Here is a 26,072-nt window from a genome sequence, read left to right as displayed (position 1 = left end):
TAGTGATCTGCAATGGCCCTTATGTGAAATGTTTCTTTAAAGTTTTTCCATGCAAAAAAATTCAAAAAAACCGCACAAAAAATTTTTTTAAATCACTTTCAAATTAAAAAAAAAATGTAAAAAATTAAAAACTTCATTTTTTTTTCATTTTTTTTTCAATTGTTCATTGTGAGTAGACGATCCCTAATTATTCCAATGCACAACTATTGATCTCTGTGCATAACAAACGATCTCTATTTATAAAAAATGGTCCCATAATAAATGTGTATTATAATCATTTATTCCTATGGATTACTATAGATCTCTGTGTATAACCAACTATCACTATGTATAACTAGTCACCCTTATGCATGACTAATAACCTCTATGTCTAATTGTCCCTACGTGACACCAATGATCCAAGTGTATCACTAAAAGTCCCTATGTATAACTAATAATCCCTATGAATAAAAAAAATCACTGTGTATAACTGATGACCTCGATATATAACTAATGATCTCTTTACAAAGCTAATGATCTTTCACAAAAAAATTTTGCAGGGCGTGTACATTCAAATAAACGAGATCTTGTATTAGCCAGGTCATTTTTGGCAGAAAACGGTCAGAAAAATTGTAGTCGTAGTGATTATTGAGGATTTTAGATAGTAGAAGTAAATTATTGAGCTGAATGTACATGGGTAAAGGCAGTATTCCTAGACGCTGAAGCGACGTTTTGTAATTAGGATCTGTTGCAATCCATTTGCATGCATTGCGTTGAACACCTGCTAAGAGTTTCATTTCTTCGACGTTCAATTGATGGCACGCTGAACCGTATAGCAACACTGGAATTACCATGGATTTGAACAGATTAAGTTTGGTCTTGTTATTAAGAGGCAGTGGGTTGCGCTTAAGCATGCATAGAGTGTTGAGGGCGTTTCTTCTTCTAAGTTTAATATGCGATGTCCAGCCTAGATCCGATTTTACAATTATTCCTAGGTCTTTTTCTTCTGAGACTTTCTTAATTAAAATTGAGTCGAAGTAAAAGTCGCTACTTGTGGGACGTTTAACCGGTAGGTGAGCGCATTTTGACGCATTGAACGCAATCTGGTTTTGTTGAGTCCACGTCAAGATGTTATTTAGGTCATTCTGAAATTCTGCGTTAAGTGTACCAATACGTATGAACTTTGCGTCGTCTGCGTATAGATAGCTGGTGGATTGATTACAGACACTTGGTAGGTCGTTAATCATGACAAGAAAAAACAATGGCCCGAGGATTGATCCTTGAGGAACACCGCTTGTGACATAGGAGATAGTCTCGGAAGTTTAAAACTTACTATCAAAATCAGCAAAACAACCAGAATTAAAACCAAATCAAAAGGAATCAAACTTAAGCACATCGAACAAAAACAATAACAATAACCAGACATTAGGGATAAGGATACGAGGAGTAAAAGAGAGCGATGACAAGGATCCTAGAAAACGTCAAGAACAAGACTTCTGTGAAGTACAAAAAATCCTGACTCATATGGAGGTTGAATGTAAATTCAACGACTTGATTAGACTAGGCCAAAGAGGTAATGATCGTGACAGAACGAAACTTCTTAAACCGCCAAATGTATGGCTGAAACGGTTGATCTTATCATCAGCACGAAAACTGAAAAACTATGGAGCTGCAGTATTCATAAGCAAGGAACTAACAAACGAAGAAGCCGCGATAGAAAACGAATCTTTAAAGAAAAGAAGAGAACTTATAGATCAGGGGACAAAATAAGAAAGACTTTGGTGTAAGGGATTGCAAGCTATACAAAAGAGATGGAAAACAATAGATAGTGATCTTGCCTAAATCTGAAACAACAGAAAACAATTGACTAAGACAATTAGCTATCAAAACCCTCAAGTCAGTTGCTATCCTCGCTGATGCCAGACGTTCTGGTTCACGTGACGCTCGTGTTGCCCCAGCTCGCCTTCTCCAGAGCCTCTCAGTGTGCCTCATGAGAGGAAACGCCACTATGATTGTCAGTCGGGCCATCTAGTCTTGTGCAGTTTATTACGTTTTTGCCTTCCCAATTCTGGTGCTCCTTTGTTCCTTTGCTGTTAGTGCATTCCCCCTCTCCTTTCAATCCTCAATGGTTGATCCCACATTTGTTGTTTGTTTTGTGTTGTTGTTTGTTTTGTATTCGGTGTTTGTTGTGTATTCGGTAATAATATTTTATCATTTTTATACTAAAAATTGACTAAGACAGAAATCTAATCTACTACTCTATAATGTCAGAAGCATCTGAGAATATTCTAGAAGAACTCTCTTCTCGAATGCCGTCCAATCTAAAAACATCTACGATATCATTTGTCTAACAGAGACATGGTTAGCTGAAATTGTGACGACAGGAGCAATTTTTCTTGACAAATTTAACATTCATAGGAATGACAGGCAAAGCGTTAACGGCAAATCAAAACACGGAGGTGTTATAATTGGGATAAACCACGAACTACCTCACTACTGCATACCCTCAACTTTCAATGACGGCATAATAGTCAAGCTCTTGATCAAAAACCCCGTCATTATAGCTTGCATATACTATGCCCCCAAAGGAAGCGAATACCGCTGGTCGTCAAAAATCCTATTGAGTTTTCTATATTTTATTAGGCAAAAACAAATAGAATTAAATGTAAGAAACGGGATGATTACTGGAGACATCAACTTTGCTCAAACGGACTGGTCGACTCTAATCATCTCTGATGAAGACGAACAGGCCTTTCTGGACGCTCTTGCAGAACTTAACTTCGAACAAATGATAACGGGAAAAGAAAAGGTACAACTAGACGTAATACTCTGCAACCACCCAAATTTGTTGACTCTCGTGAAAACGACAATAGACTCACATCCTTGTATAAAACGGATCATCCTCCTTACCACGCAAAACTCAACCTAATTTTAAAAGATGATTACATCAGAGAAAAAGAAGTAAATGACCACAATGGCTTCCAGGGATTCTCATTCTCGAAAGCAAACTGGGACGAAATAAATCAATACATCAATGAAAACCCATTTACCACATACTGCTACAGCAATATTGATCTAATGATTGAACTGTGGTACACTTGGCTACTTAACATAATCGAAAAGCACATTCCCAGGAAAACAAAACATCGAATTTCTCTGGCACCTTGGGTAACATCTGAAACATCGAATCTCATCAAAATTATGGATACAATGCGCAGAAAATGTGAAAAAAACGTGACCGAATGTCAGTTAGACAAACATTTGAAAAACACCTCGAGTTAAACTTAAGCGAAGACCAAAAAGTATACGAAGAAAACTTATTTGTTGATTTTAACTTCTCAAAATTGCAAAAATTTTTAAAAGTATTCGAAAAACAGATACAATAACAGGTAGAGTCTACCTGGATGATCATAGAGCCACATCAAATATCGATAAAGCCTATTTGTTTAATAAATACTTTCAGTCAGTTTTTAGCCACTCCCTCTATGTAGGCGAGAATAACCCTTCTCAGGAATGTAAAATAGCGAATTTCCATTTTACCGCAATGGAAATCGAAAAAATTCTTGAAAACTTGGATATCAACAAAGCCAAAGGATCTGCTAACCTAGGAAACATTTTTTGAAAAAACTAAGCTGTTCTATCTCTAAATCTCTGTATCTACTTTTTAACACAGTTGCTAATAAATGTGTTTTTCGCTTATTTTCCATCTTCAAAGAGGGAGACAAGCAACTTGTCTCAAACTATCGACCAATAAGTCTGCTAACGGTTATCTCAAAGGGGTTAGAAAAATTAATTTTCGATGAAATGATTTCATCAATGAAGTTCAGCATCTCAAACTTACAACACGGCTTGCGACAAAAACGATCTACTGTTACAAACCTCATAGAGGATCTCCATGAAGTATATACTTACTATGATAATATCGAAACAAAATACCTGGCTTGCCTCTACCTAGATTTCCAAAAGGCATTCGACAAGGTGAACCACGCAATAATAATTGAAAAAATTAGGAGCTTTGGTTTCACAGGACAAAGTTTAAAGCTCTTAAAAAATTATCTAACAGATAGAAAACAAACCGTTCGCATTGGTCAAGCAGTATCCGAGCCATTACCAGTACACAGTGGTGCGCCTCAGGGGTCAATTCTCGGACCTTCGATGTTTATTCTCTATATAAATGACCTACCAGATTGGTCAATGTCAGCAAGTTTTGGCTACGCAGACGATTACAAAAATGTCTGCAATGACCCATTAATTTTAAATATCGATGCGAAGAGAATTTGGAATTGGTGTGTAAAGAATTCTATGGCAGTAAATGTGTCAAAAACTAAAATTTTCAGTGTGAAAGGAAATGCAAAAGTTGAAGTAAATGGAACTCTTTTTGAAGAAACAGCAAAAATGAAAGATTTAGGTCTTATAATCACTAGCACATCAAGTTGGACTGAAAATGCTACAAAAAGATCTGCCAAAGTTCTGAAGGCATTATGCTCAGTGAAATGAAACATCTCCAAAATAACAACAAAAGCCATGAAAATAAAATCATACAAATCATATGTTGCACCTATTGTAAGTTATGGCTCATCATTATAGAAACCCTCAAAAGAGATCTCAAAATAATTGAAAATGTACAAAAGAAAGCAACAGCGTGGATATTGAGTCCAACTCAAGAATACAAAGATCGATTGATTTCCATACATATCCCTCCTCTGTAACTTTATCATGAACTACACATTCCACTGCTACTGCACAAAATCCTAACTGGAATAACTTACCTATAATTGAAAAAATTCATAAGTGTTAAGGAAAAAGGACAAACAAGATATGCGAGTATGAAAAAATACGAAAGCAAACAATTTCGACTGCAAAAATCAGAATCTGACTTTTTCCTGAGAGCCTGCAATATTACGATACGAACGCCTTGACTGAACACCTCAAATTCGATGTCATGGAGCACGAAAACATAAAAGAACTAGTAACGAATGTTTTCTGGAGATATTTTAAAGAGAAGTTCAACGAAAACGATTCATGCTCGTGGAGAATTGACTGCCGATGCATGAACTGTAAAAACATTAGAAAACTAAACTTTTTAGACTTTTGATTTGACAAAAACTGAAAGGGAGCTAACTCCCTTGGATTTATTTTTCCTAGTTCTTGTTTTTTTTAATGATTATTATTATTAAAGAATGATTGGGACAGACAGTCTTTGATTTTAACACATTGTGTTCTATTTGTCAGGTAGTTATAAATTAGCTTTAATATTTTGCCTCTGATTCCCAACGAGTAGAATCAGAATACCGTCAGAAGAACTTATCAATCAGAATACCGTGATCTACTTTGTCAAAAGCTTTCTCGAAATCGGTATATTTTACGTCTACTTCTTCATTTTTGCTTATAGCTGAATATATGGTATCAAGATAGGCAATGACGAGTCATTCCTTGTCCCACTTCCTGAAATGCCTTTTAGGGGGCTTGAGATGATGCTGTTGTTCTTTTCGACCTATCTTTCTCCAGGTGGACTCGTCATTGCCAAAGAGTCTGCTGCAAGTCGTTCGTGTTCGAAAGCTTCAGTGCGCGACATCACTCATATGGCGGGCAATAGGCAGTGATGCTCGCAAACGCCCAACCAAGAACCGGACGTTTTGCAAACACAAATATAATGGCATTTCTTTTTTCATTTCAGATTTAATGTTAGACTCTCGCACTCTATTCTGAACACATGGCGAGTTGATTAATGTGACGGAGGCTGGGATTGATGGCAGCTTTTGGTTGTCGAATTTTTGCAACCTTCTGGTTACCTAATTAATATGATACCGGACGTATTGCACACAAATATACTAGTATTTCTCTTTTCATTTCAGATTTAATGTTATTTTCTTGCATTCTTTCCTGAACAAATGGTGAGTTGAAATAGCGGCCTATCCTTTCCTGCCGATTGTTGTAAGCTATTACTCGCCTCAAATGTTTTCATGTAAATTTTAAAGGATTTTCTGGTCTTTGAAGCTTGGTAAAGAAAGATAGAGAGAGCTCTTATAGAAAGTTTTGCAATTTTGAATAAGATACTATAATGGGGAAAGCTGCGCAGAGTTAGGTTGTTTAGCTTCAAAGGAAGATTCAAGAATTGGTTTTTTCAAATATTTTAGCAACGAACATGGGTGTATGGCGATGCTGGACCCGGTTACCCTCTCATCAGAGTTCGTTTTGGAGTCGATTACGACATTTACTATCACGATGAAGCGAACGACCACAAGATCGGAAATTGTCATCCTATTTTGTCAGTATATATTTGGATGGCAATTGTGCTGCTAGCAACTCTGTTCATAGCTTGGTGCATTGTTGAAACCCTCATTGCTTATGCTCAATGGATTGCAGCCGACGAGATTCGTGAAAGGACTCGAAAACAAATTGAAAAATTCCCTGCGGAAATTCAGAAGTTGGACCCGAAATTCAAATTGATGGATAAAAACAAGTTTATATCTGCTTCGTGTTACCATTCAGTAAGATTCAGAATCAAGCAACGCTGAAAACCAAGTCTCTCCTTTTCTGTCCTTACTCTGTCTTCATGTGGAGGTAGAATTTTCATTTACTTTTTTTCTAGCTGTTATAAATCTTTGACTTCAAGAGGAGAGCCAAAAAATTATTTACTTGATCTTTTCAACTGACGAGACTTAATCAGAGGTAAATGCTTAAATTTATTACTCTGATTAGAATATATTGACTTGGAAACGTCAAGTAAATACCTTGTACCCGATCCTCAAATTGACCAAGATAGGAACATCCTCAGATAAAAACATTTTTAGCGAAATACTCGGTTCTAATTTAAATGTCCTTGAATTGCTTTGAATGGATGTTTGTTCAAGTTGAAACACGTTATGATTGCAAGAATTGAAAAAAAAACAATATTTTTTGAAAATAGTTGTTTTAACCGCAAAGGTCGTGGAAGGATTATTTGGAAGGAATTTTATTTAGGAAAAAATTGGATACATTGCCTCCTATCAAAACCGACTATGATTATGAACTGAATTGTTTGCTTTTCTGTTGTAGAAACCACCCGCGGTGCATCCAGTTTGCAAAGGGGGAGCCGGAGGTGGTGGGTTTGGCGAGGGTGAAGAAGAGTACTCGGAACTCATGAAGCGAATCGAGTTCAACGCCAAAGACCACAGAACACGTCACGTGACTGGTGCCTTAGTTCTGGCATGCACATTCGCCAATAAACCCTTGCTTAGAGATATTTGTGTGATAAATCTGACTAAAGTAAGCGACAATCTTGGCGGTAAAGGCGTGATTGAAGTGTACGATGAGAACGAAGTCGCATTCCACTTGATGTCGGCGTGGTTTCTAACCGCTTATTATGATGAAGTAGTGCCTGAACGAGACGACTCGCCCCTGCCTGTGTTTTGGTTTTTTCTGTTCAAGCTGAATGAAATGAGTAAAATGGGATACTTGGGAGGTCACGACCCGAAATACGTTCCAAGTGAATTCTGCTTGCATCGGTAAGAAATAGGATAAAAAACACATAAAAAGAATACACTCGAACTCATTGGTGCCCGATTTGAGAATTCAAATTCTGAAGCAAATCGACAGTTCCTGTTTTCGAAGTTAAGATTTGAAGAAAATAAAAAATTTGAGCAAAATGAATGTCTCAAACATAAGCTAACCTTCATGAAAAATTCAGTATGAAAATTTTGGTTATCCGGAGTTGAATGTTAGGCGTTTTGTGTTCAGAGACGAAATATGGTATTACCCAATAGAGGTAGAAGTCTTCGTAGACGAAGAAATGGAAACACTGGAAGACTTCGTGTTCTTGTCGTGTGACAACATCCACGAAGCCACTCGCAAGCTGATCAAACGTGTCTTCGGCCACACGAGGGCAAGCAACCTGCCGCCTAAATTGAAGTTGTTCATGCAGTGCGAGGCGGAAACAGAGAAGGATAAAGACGGAGACGGCGAGGAGGGGGAGGAGGGTGAAAATGAGGGCAAAGAGGAGGAAGGCGAAGAGGAAGAAAACGAAGAAGGCCAATCGAAGTCGAAATCAAAGTCTAAAGTGGAAGGCGAAGACGGAGAAAAACGTTAGAAAAATGATAATTGATTACTCTTGCGTTTAGCAAGCGTTGTCAAATCGTAACGTAGACTTTTTTAGGAGAACTTTATCTGAATCACTGGATTACTTTGTCAATCCTGTGATTTTGTCAATATCAGACGTATTTTGAGCATGTTTTCATGTAAAAAAATAGGTTCTCTTCGAAGTTAATCTATTTTGTTAGTTGTAAATATACCAACTCTGATTTGGTGTAATTTAAGTTTTCATTTTTTGCTTTGCTTGACTAAAAGGCTTGGGATTTAGTAATATTGGATTAATAACTTTAGATGGCGTCGTTTAATGGGCAAAAAAGTTGTTATTTGTACGTGTTCAGGGTGTTGCATAGCTCTTTAGTCTTTAAATGAAAACAATATTTTTAGGCTCAAATATTGCCGGCTTAGTTACTGCTTTGTTTTGATGAATTAGCTCACGCAATCTTTTTTTGGAAGGTTTTCCTAAAAATATACCTCATTCAAGATAAATACAGAGAAACGCATGTGTCAAAAAGCTCCTTTTTGAAGTGTAAATGAACGTTTTACTTGGGTTAGTTTTATCAAAAGTGTCAATTATAAACGAATTTGGAAGACGAGTTCTTAACTAGAGGGTCTTGAGTTCGAATCTCACTTCGGTACCGGTCGGAGTGTTTGCAATGTCATCGGCCTCTTCCAATGGATGTCACTCCACCTCCCCCGAGGATGGTCCCGCTGTTAATAGGACCGGGAGGAAGTAAAAGAAAGTAGTGTGAAAGGTTTATAGGAGTTTAGTTTTCAGCTGAGGAGGAAATGCAGCACTATAACATGCACATGATGGCCCAGAGGTTCCAAGATCTTACCAACCAGTACGTACTTCAGGCATTTCTGCTTTGTTTTGTTTTGGTAGCTAACAATAAAATGAGTAGTAGAATAAGACGATTAGTTGAAATTATTTGGCGAACAGTTTTCTGAGATTTAGTTTGGTTCAGTTAGTTTGAGTTCTGACCCCATTGAATGTTCTTGACCAATATCTTGTCATCGAACAGCTGAGAAATTTTCTTTATTACCGCTTTGAAAATTTATAGCATATCTTTGTGGCAGATTATCGCGGGCCATCAACATATGTAGCTGCTTTCTGTATTCCTTTGAACATGTTTTAGAGTGTTCCATTTTGGGGATCTTCTCCTCCCAAAGACGGCTGTTTTCTACTTGAAACCGGAAAAGCAAGCTCATGGCAAGAAGAGCATGAAACCAGAGCAGTACGACGACTTCATCATGTGTGACCAAATTCGAGATCCAGAAGAGAACAATGAGAGGATAGTGGACCCCCTGCCAAGTGATAAGGCTATGGAAAAGTCCAAGGCGCATATTCTGGCTCATATTGTGTTCCTGTTTGACACTATTCTACAGGAAAGGTATGTTCTCCGAAATCATGTAAAAGTATTCAATTTTTTTTTTCGTTAATCTGCTGCTTGATTTTTAATTTATGCTATACTAGCGTCTAATAGGCTTATTGTCAGTCAAGTTTTTTGGGCGTCGATGAACAAGGTTCAATTCTTTATTGAAGTTTCCAGTTTTTTTTTCAGGAAAAAATTTGTTTGGATATAGCGGATAAGTGTATTTTATTACATGCATTGAGTTAGATTCTTTTTGTTCAAGCAGGGCGGATCTAGGATTTTCTCGAGGGGGATTTTCTAAAAATTTTCGAAAGTTTTGTTGACCTTTTTTTTAAGTCGACTAAATTGATTTTCCGAGCTCTTCAAAATCACTAAAAGACCCTGTTTTGCAAAGTTTTTGCCCGGCAGGCAAAATTTTGAAAAAAAAGAGGCCAAAAAAAGCGTTTTTAGTCACTTTTGACCAAAAAATTTTGTCCAATAAATTGCGTTTTTTCGGCGCGCGCTCCCCCCTCAAAATTAGTATATCTATTCGCGCCTTAAGAAATAATTCAGGGTCCGTCACCAAAAATGGATATCTGAAAATAGTACAAAGGGGGGACCAGGTCAAAGTCTTTTTTCAAATCCGTCAAAGTCTTTGAGAGCCATTTTGAATTTAAAGATTAGATTTCACTGCGGAATAAAAATTTTGAAATCCGACTTTGAGAGCCATTTTGAATTTAAAGATTAGATTTCACTGCGGAATAAAAATTTTCGTTCTTGTTTTCTCAAATTGGGTTGTTTTTAGCGAAAAAGTGTTAGTCAAAAAAGCTTCTTGAAATGGTCAGTGATTTAAAGTGATATTGTTTTCTTCGAAATTTGAAAAAAAACCTGCCAAAATTTTGAGAAGAAAACTTACTTTTTAGTGTTTCTGAGTTCATCGGCACTTTTCCATTTGTCTGTTGGCTATGTTTTTTTTTGTTTCCTAAGTCTTTAGTAAGGTTTTCCCACTGGCTGTCAATTGCTACATTTAATTTTAGTGGTTTGATAATAGTTTTTTTTTAAGATTAATGAACGTAGTGAAGACTCTTATATAGGTCCTACTGATTGTTTGTTTTTTTTTCATGAAAAAGTCTTAAATTTTGTTCACGCTCAATTTTGATATTTCGCGGTTTGACTTGTGATTTCTTTTGAAGTTCAATCCATTTCCATTGTTAAAAGGAAGGCAAACTCCACTATCGAACAGCAAAAGTGTAAAGGTGACGAAAAACGTGGTCGACTTCTGATTTTGAAAATGGAAATTAATTATCTGACTTCCCAGCGAAATAAAAGTTATACCTGTTGGTCCAGTTTTCTCAAATTGGGTTAATTTTAACATTAAAGTGTCCATCATAGATTGTTCTACAAATTCAAAGAGCTTTAAAGCCATCTAAATGTTTATTAGAATTTCAAAAATTAAAGAGTTTCCTTGCATTCATTACTTTTTTTCAACTGTCAGTTGGCTATGTTTTTTATTTGAGTTCGTTTATATGTGTTCAAATGTCTGTTGCCTTTTTTTCTCAACGTTCGCTTTTTGTTTAATTTTCTGTAGAGCATTTAATATAGACTGAGTATTGAAATTGTGAAGTGTATTCAATCGACTAATTCGGGTCTTTGGTTTTCAGTGAGAAATCGGGAGCGGTGCGTCTGATGCTGGTCATCTGCAACCAGGCAGACAAATCTGAGAAGCTGCAGAAGGCAGTACTAGGTCACTGTTGGATGGTCATGATCGCCAATCTGCACCACCTCATAGACCAGTCCATAACAGACGGGGCCAAGCGGGACCTGCAGTACATTGGCAAGTGTTTCGCGGAATGCCTGTGGGATGGGAAGCGTGAATTTGTTACAGAATATCCGGACCTGCTCATATCCCTGGAAGGACTGGACAGTTTGATCAAGACAAGGGTAAGACATGGATTTGAGTCAAGGTGATCACTTGGTCACTATTTTAGTGACCAGTCGCTAATTGGTCACTATTTTTTCAATGGTCACTAAAAGTCACTATTTACAACGGTTTTTGGTGACGGACCCTAAAATTTGTTTTATTTAGTCCTCCTTTGTTTTATTTTGAGATATCCATTTGTGGTTGCAGACCCTAAAAATTTTCTAAAGGCGCTTTTGGCGCCAATTTATACTAATATTGAGGGGGGAGCGCGCGCCGAAAAAACGCAAACGGGGAGTCACGCTCAGCTATATGTTTTTTTTGTAATATGACTTTCTTAACGTTTTTAATATCATAAAAGTCAATTATAAATGATTTTTGAAGCTCAGAGTCTTAATGGTCTCTTAGAGCTCGATAGCATTTTGCCAACTGTCTGATATCTATGTTTAAGTGTGTTGGTCGTTTCAGCGAGCTACCCGTACTTGGAGACCGAAGACTAGTACAATCAAGGAAGGAGACATGGGAGAGAACGAGGACGAAGACGAAGAGGTGGAAGGAAGTGAGAAAGACAAGGACAAGGAAGAGGGGGAGGAGGAAGGGGAAGGAGGTGAAGAGGAGGGGGAGGAGGGAGAAGAGGGCGAAGAAGTTGAAGGTGAAGGCGCAGAAGGTGGGGGTGTTCACAAATATTTGACATATCCACTTAGACCAAGTTGAAATCATCCATCCCATTATAGCGCTTTTTGTTCATCCATCCCATTTTAGCTGCTTTTGTCGTTTTCTCGCAAGTGTTTGCGAATCGAAGCTTCGCCCCTGTGTTGAAACTTGTTTTTCTGTTAGTAAATTTACCATTCCGATTTCATTATATCCGTTTTTTTTTTCTAATTTCGAGTCCTTTGATAAGCAAAAAGTTGTTATCTAAACCCTTTTTAAAGGGGGACTTTTTAAAAGAAAGGCGAACTTCATAATCGAACAACAAAAATGTTAAGATCAAGAAAAACGTGATCGACTTCTAGTATTGAAAGTGGATTTTAATATTAGATTTCCTATTGGAGTAAAAACTTTTCCTAATAATCCAGTTTACGCAAATTGGGTTAATTACCAGAAAAGTACCCATCATAAATTGCTATTTAAATTCAAAGAGCTTTCAGGCCATAATTTTTTGTTTGAAATCAAAAGTGGAAGTTTTTTCAAAAGACAAGTCATTTGTTTTTCTGTTTCCTTGCGTTCATTGACTCTTTTTCAACTGTCTGTTGGCTGTTTACCGCTTTGTAAAATTTGTCTCGAGGCTCATTTAGAATCCAATTGCTTTTTTGCATGTTTTTCATAGAAGGAACTTAATTTGAGACATTTGAGCAAATATATGAAATATTGGGTATATCAATTTCAGATTTTTTTTCAAAGTTAGTCACTTTTTGCGGCCTTCGTTTCGTTTTTTGTCAGTTACTTTGCCTGTTTACAATAGCGATCAGCGTAGTGTATTAGTACGAACCGTTTTTTTCTAACTTAACTCTCAAATCAAAAAGTTCATTGAAAGTGTTCACTTATTTGGTGGCCCTTTTTGCTATAATCACGATCTAACATAAAATTTCAAAGCATCTGTTCTTTGCTCTATTTGTAACTTGTGTTCGTGATGTTTTAAGCGTGCGTGACTCAGTGTTTAGTGCTTGAGACTCATAATCTTTAAATCGCAGATCGCATCCGAGATCTAGCCGAATTTTTATTAAGTCGAGGCTTATTCTACTTTATCTTATTGCACTTTATAGTCCTGCTTTTTGTCGTGTTCTCGCTAATGATTGCGAAGCGAAGCTTCGCCTCTGTGTGTGTTTTTGTCGGTTGCTTTGTGTTTTAATGTGGTGCAACGCTTTGCTTCGCCTCTGTGTATTAATATTTTTATTTAGTATGACTAAAGTTAATGCGATTTTTTAAAAAAATTTAAGAGCGTGTTCATCTTTCTTTTTGGGCAGAATTGTAGTGAGCATTCTTGTTGCCCTTCGTTTTTCCTATCTAAGCTTCCAATAAATTCGATACGGCAATGAATAATCATTGTATATTTATATAGGTTTGTTGAATTATGTTCAAGCAAGTTTTTTTTGTTTTGTAAATTTAGAGGAATAAATTTTTCTTTTTCTATTAAACCGATCGTGTTGAAAAAAGTGCAGCTGATCATTTAGTCGAAACTTGCCAGTGTCTCTTTACGGATTTTCGCCCCACGGATCTCACTCATTTTTTTTCTATAAAACTCAAATTTTCTTTAAACAAAGCAGCCTGATTTTTTGTTTCCTTGACCTAAGTAATAATTTTTTAATCGTCTGCGTTCAATTGTTCTATATCTGTGAAGACTTTGACGAGTCTTAGGACTGTGGTGTAAACATTTTCTGAAGATAGTGTTTGATGTGGCTGTTCTTTTCAGGCGAAGAGGGTGAAGAGGAAGCGAAGAAAAAGAGCAAAGAGGCGAAAAAGGAAAAAGAGAAGAAAAAGAAGGAAAAGGAGAAGAAAAAGAAAGAGAAGGAAAAAGAGAAGAAAGAGAAGGAAAAGGAGAAGAAGAAAAAGGGAAGCAAAGGCGAAGATGAGGAGTCGCGTGAGAAGCCGGTGAAGAAACGGCCTCTCCATTTCGGACAGCCGGTCTACGACGGAGACGAGGCGCTGACCTTTTTGAACGCGGTGTTCGAGACTCACCAGGACGAAGTGCCGGCCGATGGGAAGAAGAGAAAAAGCACAGACGAAGAAGGAAGCAGCCAGGGATCCAAGTTAGTCTAGTTTTAAAAAACTTAACGCTTGCGAGTAGCTAGTGTTATCAAATCGCAATATAGAATTTTTCAGGCTAGCAATTTCATCAACAGATATAATTTGAGCATGTGTGCATTTAAATTACTGTTATATTCAACATTTGTGCTCATTTTGCTTGTAAATCAAATCAGATATATTTTTCCCTTAGTATTTTTTGCTTGATTTTCATTCGGCTTAGTCACCTCGTATTCGGTTGTTTGAAGTTTGATAACAAATTTTCATTCGTGTGCGAGCTGCGATATGTAAAATTTTTTAACAGTTCGGCTCAACAGGAGTCTACCCAGTTTGTGTCGGCTTAGTTGCGGATTCATAATTTTTGATTTAGTTCCAATTTACTGCTGGCAAATGCCTTTTTCGGTGTTTTTTTTTTCCTGAAACATGTTTATATTTGAGACAAAAGTATGCATTTTTTGTTCACCTTTCTCAATTTTTTCCGAACAGAATTTGTGTCTAGTTTTGCTTTCGGGTAGCTTCGATGCTGTTTTTGTTATGCATTGCAAGTGGTGCGAAGCTCGGCTTCACCGCTGTGTTAAATAATCATCTTTCAAATTTAATCATCAAATTTTACTTGGTTTTGAATCGCGCAAAAAAATCGTGGAACAATCAAGAGTTGTTTATTTATTGCTCAGAGAAATTAGCGGACATAAGATCTTATATTGATACTATTATGCAAATGTTTTCAGAGGTAGTCAAGCCGAAGGCAGCCAGGGCGAAGGAAGTCAGGCCGAAGGAAGTCAGGCCGAAGGAAGTCAGGCCGAAGGAAGTCAGGCCGAAGGAAGTCAAGCCGAAGGTAGTCAGGCTGAAGGAAGTCAAGCCGAAGGTAGCCAGGCCGAAGGAAGTCAAGCCGAAGGCAGCCAGGTCGAAGGAAGTCAAGCCGAAGGCAGCCAGGCCGAAGGAAGTCAAGCCGAAGGCAGCCAGGCCGAAGGAAGTCAAGCCGAAGGCAGCCAGGCCGAAGGCAGTCAGGCCGAAGGCAGTCAACCCCCCGATGAAAGCCAAGCTGAGGGATCGCAGGTAAATTCGTAAAAAACTCCTCGTTTGCGGTTTTAAGAGTCGATGAACGCAGTGAAGACTCTTATATAGGTCGAGTTGATTTTTTTAAATAGTCGATGAAAGTACTTCAAACTCTTATATAGGTCGTGATGATTTTTTTTTTTCGACTTTTTTTACGAAAAGTCTGTACACTAGCCGGCAGCGTAGTGTATTGGTACGAATCTTTTTTTTTTCTTACGTAACTCGCAATTAAAAGTGTCATTAAAAGTTTTGCTTATTTGGTGGCATTTTTGCTATAATCACGATCTGAAGCATTATAACTTTCAAAGCATCTGTTCTCTTCTTTATTTGTAATTGAGCGTCTGTGGCTGAGTTGTTAGTGCGGGAGACTCATAATCTCTAGGTTGCAGATCGAATCCGAGACGTAGCCTAATTTTTACTAATTCGAGGCTTATTTTTAATTGCACTTTATAGAGCTGCTTTTTGTCTTGTTCTGGCTAGTTTTTGCGGAGCGAAGCTTTGCCTTTGTGTAAAAAGCTCTAATAGCAAAAGAAGTGCATTCAGAAGTCTGAATGCACTTCTTTTGTTATTAGAGCTTTTTACACAGAGACGAAGCTTCGCTCCGCAAAAACTAGCCAGAACAAGACAAAAAGCAGCTCTACAAAGTGCAATAAAAAATAAGCCTCGAATTATTAAAAAATTAGGCTACGTCTCGGATTTGATCTGCGACCTAGAGATAATGAGTCTCACGCACTAACCACTCAGATACGCACGCCTAAAATATCTCGAACACTGGCCGCAAATAGAGCAGAGAACAGATGCTCTGAAATTTTCTATGTTAGATCGTGATTATAGCACTTTCCACTTTCAATGAACACTTTGGTTTGAGAGGTAAGTCAAAAAAGGTTCGCACAAAAACACTACGGTGATCGAGGGTGTAAACAGGCAAGTAACTCAGAAAAAGAAAGGAAGGTCGCAAAAAATTGACTAAATTTGAAAAAAAAACTAAATTTTTCTTTTTCTATTAAACCGATCGTGTTGAAAAAAGTGCAGCTGATCATTTAGTCGAAACTTGCCAGTGTCTCTTTACGGATTTTCGCCCCACGGATCTCACTCATTTTTTTTCTATAAAACTCAAATTTTCTTTAAACAAAGCAGCCTGATTTTTTGTTTCCTTGACCTAAGTAATAATTTTTTAATCGTCTGCGTTCAATTGTTCTATATCTGTGAAGACTTTGACGAGTCTTAGGACTGTGGTGTAAACATTTTCTGAAGATAGTGTTTGATGTGGCTGTTCTTTTCAGGCGAAGAGGGTGAAGAGGAAGCGAAGAAAAAGAGCAAAGAGGCGAAAAAGGAAAAAGAGAAGAAAAAGAAGGAAAAGGAGAAGAAAAAGAAAGAGAAGGAAAAAGAGAAGAAAGAGAAGGAAAAGGAGAAGAAGAAAAAGGGAAGCAAAGGCGAAGATGAGGAGTCGCGTGAGAAGCCGGTGAAGAAACGGCCTCTCCATTTCGGACAGCCGGTCTACGACGGAGACGAGGCGCTGACCTTTTTGAACGCGGTGTTCGAGACTCACCAGGACGAAGTGCCGGCCGATGGGAAGAAGAGAAAAAGCACAGACGAAGAAGGAAGCAGCCAGGGATCCAAGTTAGTCTAGTTTTAAAAAACTTAACGCTTGCGAGTAGCTAGTGTTATCAAATCGCAATATAGAATTTTTCAGGCTAGCAATTTCATCAACAGATATAATTTGAGCATGTGTGCATTTAAATTACTGTTATATTCAACATTTGTGCTCATTTTGCTTGTAAATCAAATCAGATATATTTTTCCCTTAGTATTTTTTGCTTGATTTTCATTCGGCTTAGTCACCTCGTATTCGGTTGTTTGAAGTTTGATAACAAATTTTCATTCGTGTGCGAGCTGCGATATGTAAAATTTTTTAACAGTTCGGCTCAACAGGAGTCTACCCAGTTTGTGTCGGCTTAGTTGCGGATTCATAATTTTTGATTTAGTTCCAATTTACTGCTGGCAAATGCCTTTTTCGGTGTTTTTTTTTTCCTGAAACATGTTTATATTTGAGACAAAAGTATGCATTTTTTGTTCACCTTTCTCAATTTTTTCCGAACAGAATTTGTGTCTAGTTTTGCTTTCGGGTAGCTTCGATGCTGTTTTTGTTATGCATTGCAAGTGGTGCGAAGCTCGGCTTCACCGCTGTGTTAAATAATCATCTTTCAAATTTAATCATCAAATTTTACTTGGTTTTGAATCGCGCAAAAAAATCGTGGAACAATCAAGAGTTGTTTATTTATTGCTCAGAGAAATTAGCGGACATAAGATCTTATATTGATACTATTATGCAAATGTTTTCAGAGGTAGTCAAGCCGAAGGCAGCCAGGGCGAAGGAAGTCAGGCCGAAGGAAGTCAGGCCGAAGGAAGTCAGGCCGAAGGAAGTCAGGCCGAAGGAAGTCAAGCCGAAGGTAGTCAGGCTGAAGGAAGTCAAGCCGAAGGTAGCCAGGCCGAAGGAAGTCAAGCCGAAGGCAGCCAGGTCGAAGGAAGTCAAGCCGAAGGCAGCCAGGCCGAAGGAAGTCAAGCCGAAGGCAGCCAGGCCGAAGGAAGTCAAGCCGAAGGAAGTCAAGCCGAAGGCAGCCAGGCCGAAGGCAGTCAGGCCGAAGGCAGTCAACCCCCCGATGAAAGCCAAGCTGAGGGATCGCAGGTAAATTCGTAAAAAACTCCTCGTTTGCGGTTTTAAGAGTCGCAGTGAAGACTCTTATATAGGTCGAGTTGATTTTTTTAAATAGTCGATGAAAGTACTTCAAACTCTTATATAGGTCGTGATGATTTTTTTTTTCGACTTTTTTTACGAAAAGTCTGTACACTAGCCGGCAGCGTAGTGTATTGGTACGAATCTTTTTTTTTTCTTACGTAACTCGCAATTAAAAGTGTCATTAAAAGTTTTGCTTATTTGGTGGCATTTTTGCTATAATCACGATCTGAAGCATTATAACTTTCAAAGCATCTGTTCTCTTCTTTATTTGTAATTGAGCGTCTGTGGCTGAGTTGTTAGTGCGGGAGACTCATAATCTCTAGGTTGCAGATCGAATCCGAGACGTAGCCTAATTTTTACTAATTCGAGGCTTATTTTTAATTGCACTTTATAGAGCTGCTTTTTGTCTTGTTCTGGCTAGTTTTTGCGGAGCGAAGCTTTGCCTTTGTGTAAAAAGCTCTAATAGCAAAAGAAGTGCATTCAGAAGTCTGAATGCACTTCTTTTGTTATTAGAGCTTTTTACACAGAGACGAAGCTTCGCTCCGCAAAAACTAGCCAGAACAAGACAAAAAGCAGCTCTACAAAGTGCAATAAAAAATAAGCCTCGAATTATTAAAAAATTAGGCTACGTCTCGGATTTGATCTGCGACCTAGAGATAATGAGTCTCACGCACTAACCACTCAGATACGCACGCCTAAAATATCTCGAACACTGGCCGCAAATAGAGCAGAGAACAGATGCTCTGAAATTTTCTATGTTAGATCGTGATTATAGCACTTTCCACTTTCAATGAACACTTTGGTTTGAGAGGTAAGTCAAAAAAGGTTCGCACAAAAACACTACGGTGATCGAGGGTGTAAACAGGCAAGTAACTCAGAAAAAGAAAGGAAGGTCGCAAAAAATTGACTAAATTTGAAAAAAAAACTGAAATTGATATACCGAAATTTTCTTTTATTTGCTTTGATTATGTCTCAAATTAAGTTCCTTCTATGTTTCATCTAATTCTAGAGCAGCAGTGGTCGAGTGGGGTAAGGTACTCGTCTCTCTAGACGATGGCCATGTGTTCGAATCCAACTTCGAAATTCATACTTATAAATGCACATAGGAATGCCGTTAGGTATGTGCACGCCTTTTTTGAGTTCAATTCAAATTCATTTGGCTGACGAAAACTAAGTTGAAACCGCACAAAAAATGTGATCGATTTCTAGTTTCGAAAGTGGACTTTAGTTTGAAGGTTTCACAGCGGATTAAAAGTTTTTCTTAGTAACCCAGTTTTCTCAAAACGGTTAGTCTTATTACAAGAAAAGCTGGTTTGATAATATGATTTCTCTTTTTTCAACTCAGCTTTAGTGACAAATAACCAGCTATTATTTTGACAGTATTTTGATCAATAACCAGCTATTAAGAACAGCCAATGCTAAGGATATTTACATGGACTATTATATTACAAATAGCACTTAAGCTTCAAGGTATCGGGGATCTGTAGCGTACAGGTAGGGAAGGAGACCCGTAACGAAATAATATGGTTCGAACGTGGGCAGGGTGGGATGTTTTTAATGAACTTTTTCGTATACTAGTTGAAATGTGTCCGCTCTATAAATTGAGACATGTTAGTTGGTAATTTTTTTTTCAAATTGACTGGTACTGCTAATGCGTCATAATTGGCTTGCGTCACGTAGTAATTATATAGACTCGTAATTGGCGTGCTCATGTAAGAAATTTGTAGTCTTGAAATTTTACTCATTCAGTTTTTCCCAATAGCGTTAGCGGTCATATTTTTGCTTGTGTATGCGAAGTGCTACTTCGCCTCTGTGTCAAAATTGCTCGTGAAATCAAAGAGCTTTAAGGGCATAATTTTTGTTTGATATTGGAAAGTTGACGTTTTTCTAATAATAAGTCTTTTTTTTCTGTTTCTTTGCGTTCCTTGACTCTTTTTCAACTGTCGGTTCGCTTTTTTTCAGGAAAAAGTCTTAAAATTTATTCCTGCGCATTTGATTTTTTGCGGTTTGAAATTTTTTTCTTAAGTTCAATTCATTTCTATTGCTAACAGAAAGGAAAATTTCACTATCGAACAGAAGTTCAAAGGTCACGAAAAAGTTGATCGATTTCTACTTTCGAAAATCGATTTTATTATCACATTTTCCAGGGAAGAATTTTTGCAACCAGTTTTCACAAATCGAGTAATTTTATCAAAAAATCTCTGTCACTGATTGCTTTTGAAGCGAATGATCTTTAAGGCCATATGTTTTTTATTTTAAAATTTGAATGAAGTTTTTTCAAAAAACAACCAGTTTTCACAAATCGAGTAATTTTATCAAAAAATCTCTGTCACTGATTGCTTTTGAAGCGAATGATCTTTAAGGCCATATGTTTTTTATTTTAAAATTTGAATGAAGTTTTTTCAAAAAACAACCAGTCAATTTCTTTTTCGATTTCTGTGAGTTCATTGACGCTTTTCGAAATGTCTGTTGGCATTGTTTGAATTTTTGGCTACCAGAGAGTTTCGCACTCGAAATGAAAGATTTGCTCCTGGTGCCGTTCTAGAAGTTATCTTTGACTGCTGTTGAAGAAATTTTCATTGAACAATCAATAGTATGCAACCATTATTTGTTATTTAATCTTGCGATAAACAAGGGCATTGCGATCGGGTATTGGACTTTTGTCCCTTAAATAACGCTCTTCGCATGGTGGAATTTGAGGTCATCTCCATGTCTGCAAATTGTCAACCAACCTACCTTTTTTCGTTGTTTCATGGCCACTTATCCTTTACATCTCTATCCCAGGCCAGTATATCCCATTACACAGTAGCCCAACAACCATACTGGCCCAGGACAAAGTAGCCCATGCCAATTAAAGTATCGCATGCCAATTAAGGTATGCCATTTGAAGAATCGAAGCACCTAATTTTTCCTAATTGGTTAATCAAACGATTTAATGTCAGAATGGTTCTTGGCGAATCGTCCATTATTTCCGACAAGGCTGCCGCATTTTAGCAAACTGATTAAAGCGTGGTGTCAATTTCAGGTCAAAGCATAAATATTCAATGCACTCGAGTTTTGTTGATCGATCTTTTGAAATATCCAAGCAAAAAGACGTAATTTTTTAATCTAGCATTCTAGCATTGTTAAAGTATATGAAGCTTGTTCAAAAGATCAAACGATGGCTTAACGATGAATCAAAAATTTTAGTTTGAATTAGATGAAAATTGTCACCTAAAACAATATAGGAGGTAGGGGAAAATAAAACTAATGGTTGGTTTAATCAATAGCCATCTACCAAGAAATGGAACCTCTACGATGAATTTAAGTTCAAAAACAAATTTTTTTTGCAAATCGATATAAAAAGTCGACAATTTGGCAAAAGCGTACCCACAAATTAATAAATGGAAATCGTAAAAACAGCGACAAATTAGCCAAAGCTTGAAGGTTAATTACTCATTCAGAGTTTTCGTATCAGTTAGTGGTTATACGGACTTTTTCCTTGAGTTCTTGATGCTTGTTACGGATTTGATTGATTTGTTATGCCGTTCATAATATCGAGCTTCTGATTTAAGAAATTAAGCTGAATTCTTACTAAAACAATGCGAGTCGATAGTTGGCTACCATGAAAAAGCAGTATTACGCCGTTAAGCCAGCCTTCGACCGCGTTGGCGTAGCGAATTAGACCTGAAGCTGTGTTGTCACGGTGATTTCAGAGTCCTGGAGGAGCAAAGGATCATGTTTTCGTTAGACAATGGGTTATCTTTCAATAAAGGTTTTCTGAAATTTGAAGCCAGTTCGTCAATCTTTTTTTTATATCAGTTGATATGCCAAGCTCATTAGCAGTATCGCAAATTCCATCGATTACTAGAGAAAACGCTGACTCAACATCGGAGAAAGGAGTGAAACTTGGAGCTAGTATCATTTTGAGATTAAGGCAAGCTTAGCATCATTTTCGCAGTTTTTTTTTAAAAAATCCAACTCTGAAAGTTTGCGATAGAAGTTTTGGCATAGGTCGAAGTAAGATCTCAGTACGACGTGCCCAATCAGAGTAATCAGGGCTTTCAAGAGTCGTTTTTGAGTGTTTTTTTTGTTGCTGAGCAGAATGTTAACGCAAGGTGATTAATATTTGCAATTTAGATCTGTGTTGTGAAAAAATGAGATGGACAGCTTTGATAGTTCCGTCACAAAGCCAAACAAGACTGCTCGTATCAGGGCGAAGCCCTGGATGTTCCGACTGCCTTTTGAGGTTTCATGAGCAGTAGTAACAAAAAAAATTAAACATAAGATAAAATTTTTTTTTTTTAAATTTGCAAATTTTTATGAAAATCATCCCCCCACACGCCATATAAAGTACAAAAAGATAGATTTTGCTCCTATTATTATATCAATTATAGCATATAAGCTTTCTTGAACCATTGTGGAACGATTTCTAGGGCGGATTAAATCTCCGCTTACGCGTTAATAGCGCGAAATATATCGCGCGTTAATTGTTCCAAATTGGCAAAAATGGCAATCTTTAAACCCCCATAACTTTACGAAAAATAGTCACAGGTGAAATATCTTTTCAAAATTAAGCTCAGGTCAACAATAGCTTTTGAATGATATAAAAATTCTGTCAAAAATGGCTAGTTAAAAAGTCGAAATTTGTCTGAAGAAAAAAAAACCCACCCCGAGCACAAATATTCCGTTACTTTCGTATCGAAAGTCGGAACAACAAACCATTCTTTGAATGAGAAGAGCGTTGAAGTTCTTCCTGTCTCAGAGAATAATGGGTCTTTCTTTGTCACATTTTTCGCTTTTATATCCTAATTACCCAAATATGTCTGTAACAAGTTGAAAAACAAACTCTTATCCGTAGAAAAGATTGATTTACTAATGTCACTTTTTCTGTTTTGCTTCTCGATTAAGTTGTGGCTGCTGAATTGAAACTCATTTCAATTGCAATATGCACCAATCTTTGATATCTTATTTCAGCACTTAGTTTTAATCCCTTGAAAGTCAAATAAGGGATATGTTTATTGACATGGACAATTTTGGTGTGAACTATTTTTTTTCCACAGGTTTATGCCGTTATAGGACAATTTGGTACGGGAAACTTTTTCCTGTCACTATATTTCGAGTATTTATGGATTTTTTTGTATATTTTGAGTAAGGTGATTGTAAACATACCAACTCCGATTTATTAAAATTTCAGTTTTTTGCTGTTTGTATAATTGGCTCAAAAGGTTTTGGCTTGCATTATGTCGTCTTAGTGGGTTATATTGCCTCGTTTTGTTTGCGAAGAAACTTTCTAATGTATGTGTTCATCAAGGCGATCTTAAGTTATCGTTGTCAGTTAGAGCTATCGCGAAGCAATAATATCTATAAAAATGGTACAATAGTAATGTTATCAGTTAGAATCTAGAAATTAGATTAACTTAAGGCGAAACAACTAGTTTCAACTCCCAGGAGAAAAAATTTTTTGATAGGGAGTTAAATTTTGAGTTAAATATTAAATTGAGAATGAGAATTTCAAGGAGTTGGAAAGTAGAACAAACCAGACTCGAAAAGGCCATGAAAGCCGGAAGGTAAAAACCAAAGTCATTTTGCGATCTCCGATAAGTGGAACTGGACGTTTCAATCCCAAGTGGCTTTTTTATTGCAAGGTTTTCAAGCGGAAAATCTTGAAAAGATTTTCCGAAAATCTTGAAAAGATTTATTTTTATTTCGATCCCAAAATGTTCTTCAAATTTAAGGAGCTTTAGTGTAATATTTTAAATTGTAAATCAAGGAAAACTATAAAATGAGTTAAAGTGTGTTTATTTTTGATTTCCTGAGTTTGACTTTTTCTAGCTGCTTGTTGGCGATCAAGTTTTTTTCTTCAACTTAGAATTCAAGTGTCTTGCAAAACTTTTGTTTATCAACGTCTTCTATAAAACTATGCTGAATGTTATCAGCAATATCCTTCACCTTGCAATCGATCGATGTCAAAATGCACTACTTATGTTTACAAAGAACCTGTTAATTGTTCTCTTTAATTAGATAGAAGAAGACGAAGAGAGGGGCAGTCAGCAGCCACCCCCAGAGGAAGTGGACGAAACTACCGGTGGGTGATCAAATCAACACTCCATTTCCTTTTTTCCTTTCCTCCCCACCCCCCCCCCCTCCGAAAAAAGTTTTCTTTGGATCTTGTAAACCTTCCCCACCCCAAGGGCAAAAAAGGGAACGTTGCGAAGTACAAATTTATCACATATTTAACTATTGAATTAATTCTTTATAGCGGTGGAATTTCTTTACTAGGTACCATGTAGGGTAGAGTTGTGATTCATTTTTTCATGTACATTAATTAATACCAAAATTTTACTTGTAGTTTGTCTGCATTGGCATTATTATTTGGTAAATCATAAATTGATGTTTTTGGAGAAATGTTGTGCAACATATAGTCATAAAGACCTCCTCGGAACTTTGGTTACTCCGTCAAAATCAAAATGATATCTGCTTGAAAAGAGTCTTGATTCATTTTGGAAAAAACCGAGTGACTAACCACGATTGAGTGAATCAAATGTTTAATTGGTGAAATAGTAAGTATTCACTGAACTGTGAGCTAATGTGTTGTTGCGCAAGCATTTAAATTTAAATCCCAATCGTTGTAAATTAAAAGTCACGAAAATGAAGCCTTTGAAATCTGTGTTACACTAGTTTGTGGACAAAATTAAACGCAAATTCAGGCTTTTACTCTCTTAATAAGACTAATTTTCAGGATCATTTTGGACAAATTTACTTGAAATTTTAAAAACATTTCTATATGGACCGACAGCAAATGATCTGAACTACCCGCTGGCTCTGAAAATTTCAAATTTTAATTCGAAGCATTTATCATTTTTTCCTGGTCTGAAAATGCCAATTTTTATCGTCTACGCTGGGTTTTGCATCGCAGTGAACTCTTTCTCGAATAATCGGAGCTTATACGATCTGCAATGTCGCAAGCGATTAGTAATGTGACATATAACATTCTCAGCGAGAAAATTGAAATGATCAGTGTGAACATTTTGCTTAACTCGGCTGTTACTTACTTTTTCACGCGGATTGAAAATCTAATTGCGGATATAAAAACTGGCATTTTCAGACCCGGAAAAAATGGTAAGTGCATCAAATTAAAATTTGAGACTTGTGGAGAGGGTAGTTCAGATCATTGCTGTCGGTCGATGTAAAATTTTTGATAAAATTGCAAGTAAATATTGTCCAAAATGGTCCTTAAAGTTAGGCTTCTTAAAGAGTAAAAGCCTGAGTTTGCGTTTATTTTTGTTCACTAGTGTATAATTAATCACTCTCGAAACAAACCAGAACTAAGATAGTTGACTCTCAGAGCCTTGTTTTGATGTAAAGTAAGAAGTCAATTACACGTGTTATGTTGTTGACAACAGGAGCTAGTGCAAGTGGAGCTGGATCCGCTCAGACTTCTAGTGAGATGGGGGAGGGGGGAGGGAGTGAGTACGAAGATGCGGGGGGCAAGAAAAAGAAGCGGAAGAGAAAAAAGAAGAAAACAAAGATGAGCGAAGCTGTTCCCGAGGAGGACGAGGAGGAGGGCTAGGAAGAGGGGGGGTTGGAAGCGGATCAACTGGAGGGCCAGACCAAGAAGTAAGGTGGAACCAAGCGAGAATATTGGAAACCACAAAGTTCAAACTACAGCAGTAATGACCAGTGTTAATTTTCTTAAAGTTATTTATCACACGTGCGCAGTTTGAGCTATATTAATAGGTCTTAGAAGTTCTTTAAAATGTTCAGTTCAATTTGAAAAGCGAGCTCGATAATCAGCAGTTGAAATTTGCTCTCATAAAAACCCGTGTTGAGTTCACATTGAAAATTAGCGATTAAAGCTTGAATTTTTATAGATGGGTTATCGTTAATTTAGCGCTAGGAAATCAGCCATTTTTTAGCGATCAAACAGCAGTAAATCATGGATGATTTCAAAATGTTATAAAAATTCATCGGTAATTTGTCGATGATTTACTCCTGAATTTTGATTAAAGACTGAATTCAGCCAGATTTCATCATAACACGAAACTGAATCCAGCTGTACCAAAAACAACAGATTTTAGAAAGTGTTGAATTTTTGAAGTTTTTGGTGTCTCTGAAATCATTACTTTTTGAAATCATCAAATTGGCACATGGGTTCCGGCTTCTGGTATGACTTGCCAAGCATCCAGCGTTCTTGCATAAAGCGATGATCATGCTCAATTGTTGTACCCGGCAAGAG

General features: G+C 37.1%; 2 protein-coding genes across 2 annotated transcripts in view; one reads left to right on the top strand and one right to left on the bottom strand.

Annotated features, from left to right (window-relative positions):
• The window catches only part of LOC134846018 (phosducin-like protein 3), a 275,293-nt gene that overhangs the window by 239,042 nt on the left and 10,179 nt on the right, over positions 1-26,072 (bottom strand). The gene's annotated exons all lie outside the window — the stretch shown is intronic.
• Positions 6,817-25,758, top strand: LOC134846780 (ribosome-binding protein 1-like). The gene is made up of 14 exons (XM_063864172.1): positions 6,817-6,822; positions 7,018-7,466; positions 7,699-8,042; positions 8,825-8,891; positions 9,186-9,440; positions 11,063-11,342; positions 11,788-11,986; positions 13,730-14,066; positions 14,790-15,117; positions 15,939-15,987; positions 16,401-16,737; positions 17,461-17,803; positions 23,858-23,921; positions 25,240-25,758. The coding sequence occupies exons 1-14, from the start codon at positions 6,817-6,819 to the stop codon at positions 25,404-25,406; spliced, it is 3,225 nt and encodes a 1,074-aa protein (XP_063720242.1). The 3' UTR covers positions 25,407-25,758.

This window comes from Symsagittifera roscoffensis, chromosome 5, assembly GCF_963678635.1.
Source record: "Symsagittifera roscoffensis chromosome 5, txSymRosc1.1, whole genome shotgun sequence".
NCBI lineage: Eukaryota > Metazoa > Xenacoelomorpha > Acoela > Convolutidae > Symsagittifera > Symsagittifera roscoffensis.
Note: the sequence above shows the minus strand (reverse complement) of the source record. Positions and strands in the feature narration are given on the sequence as shown.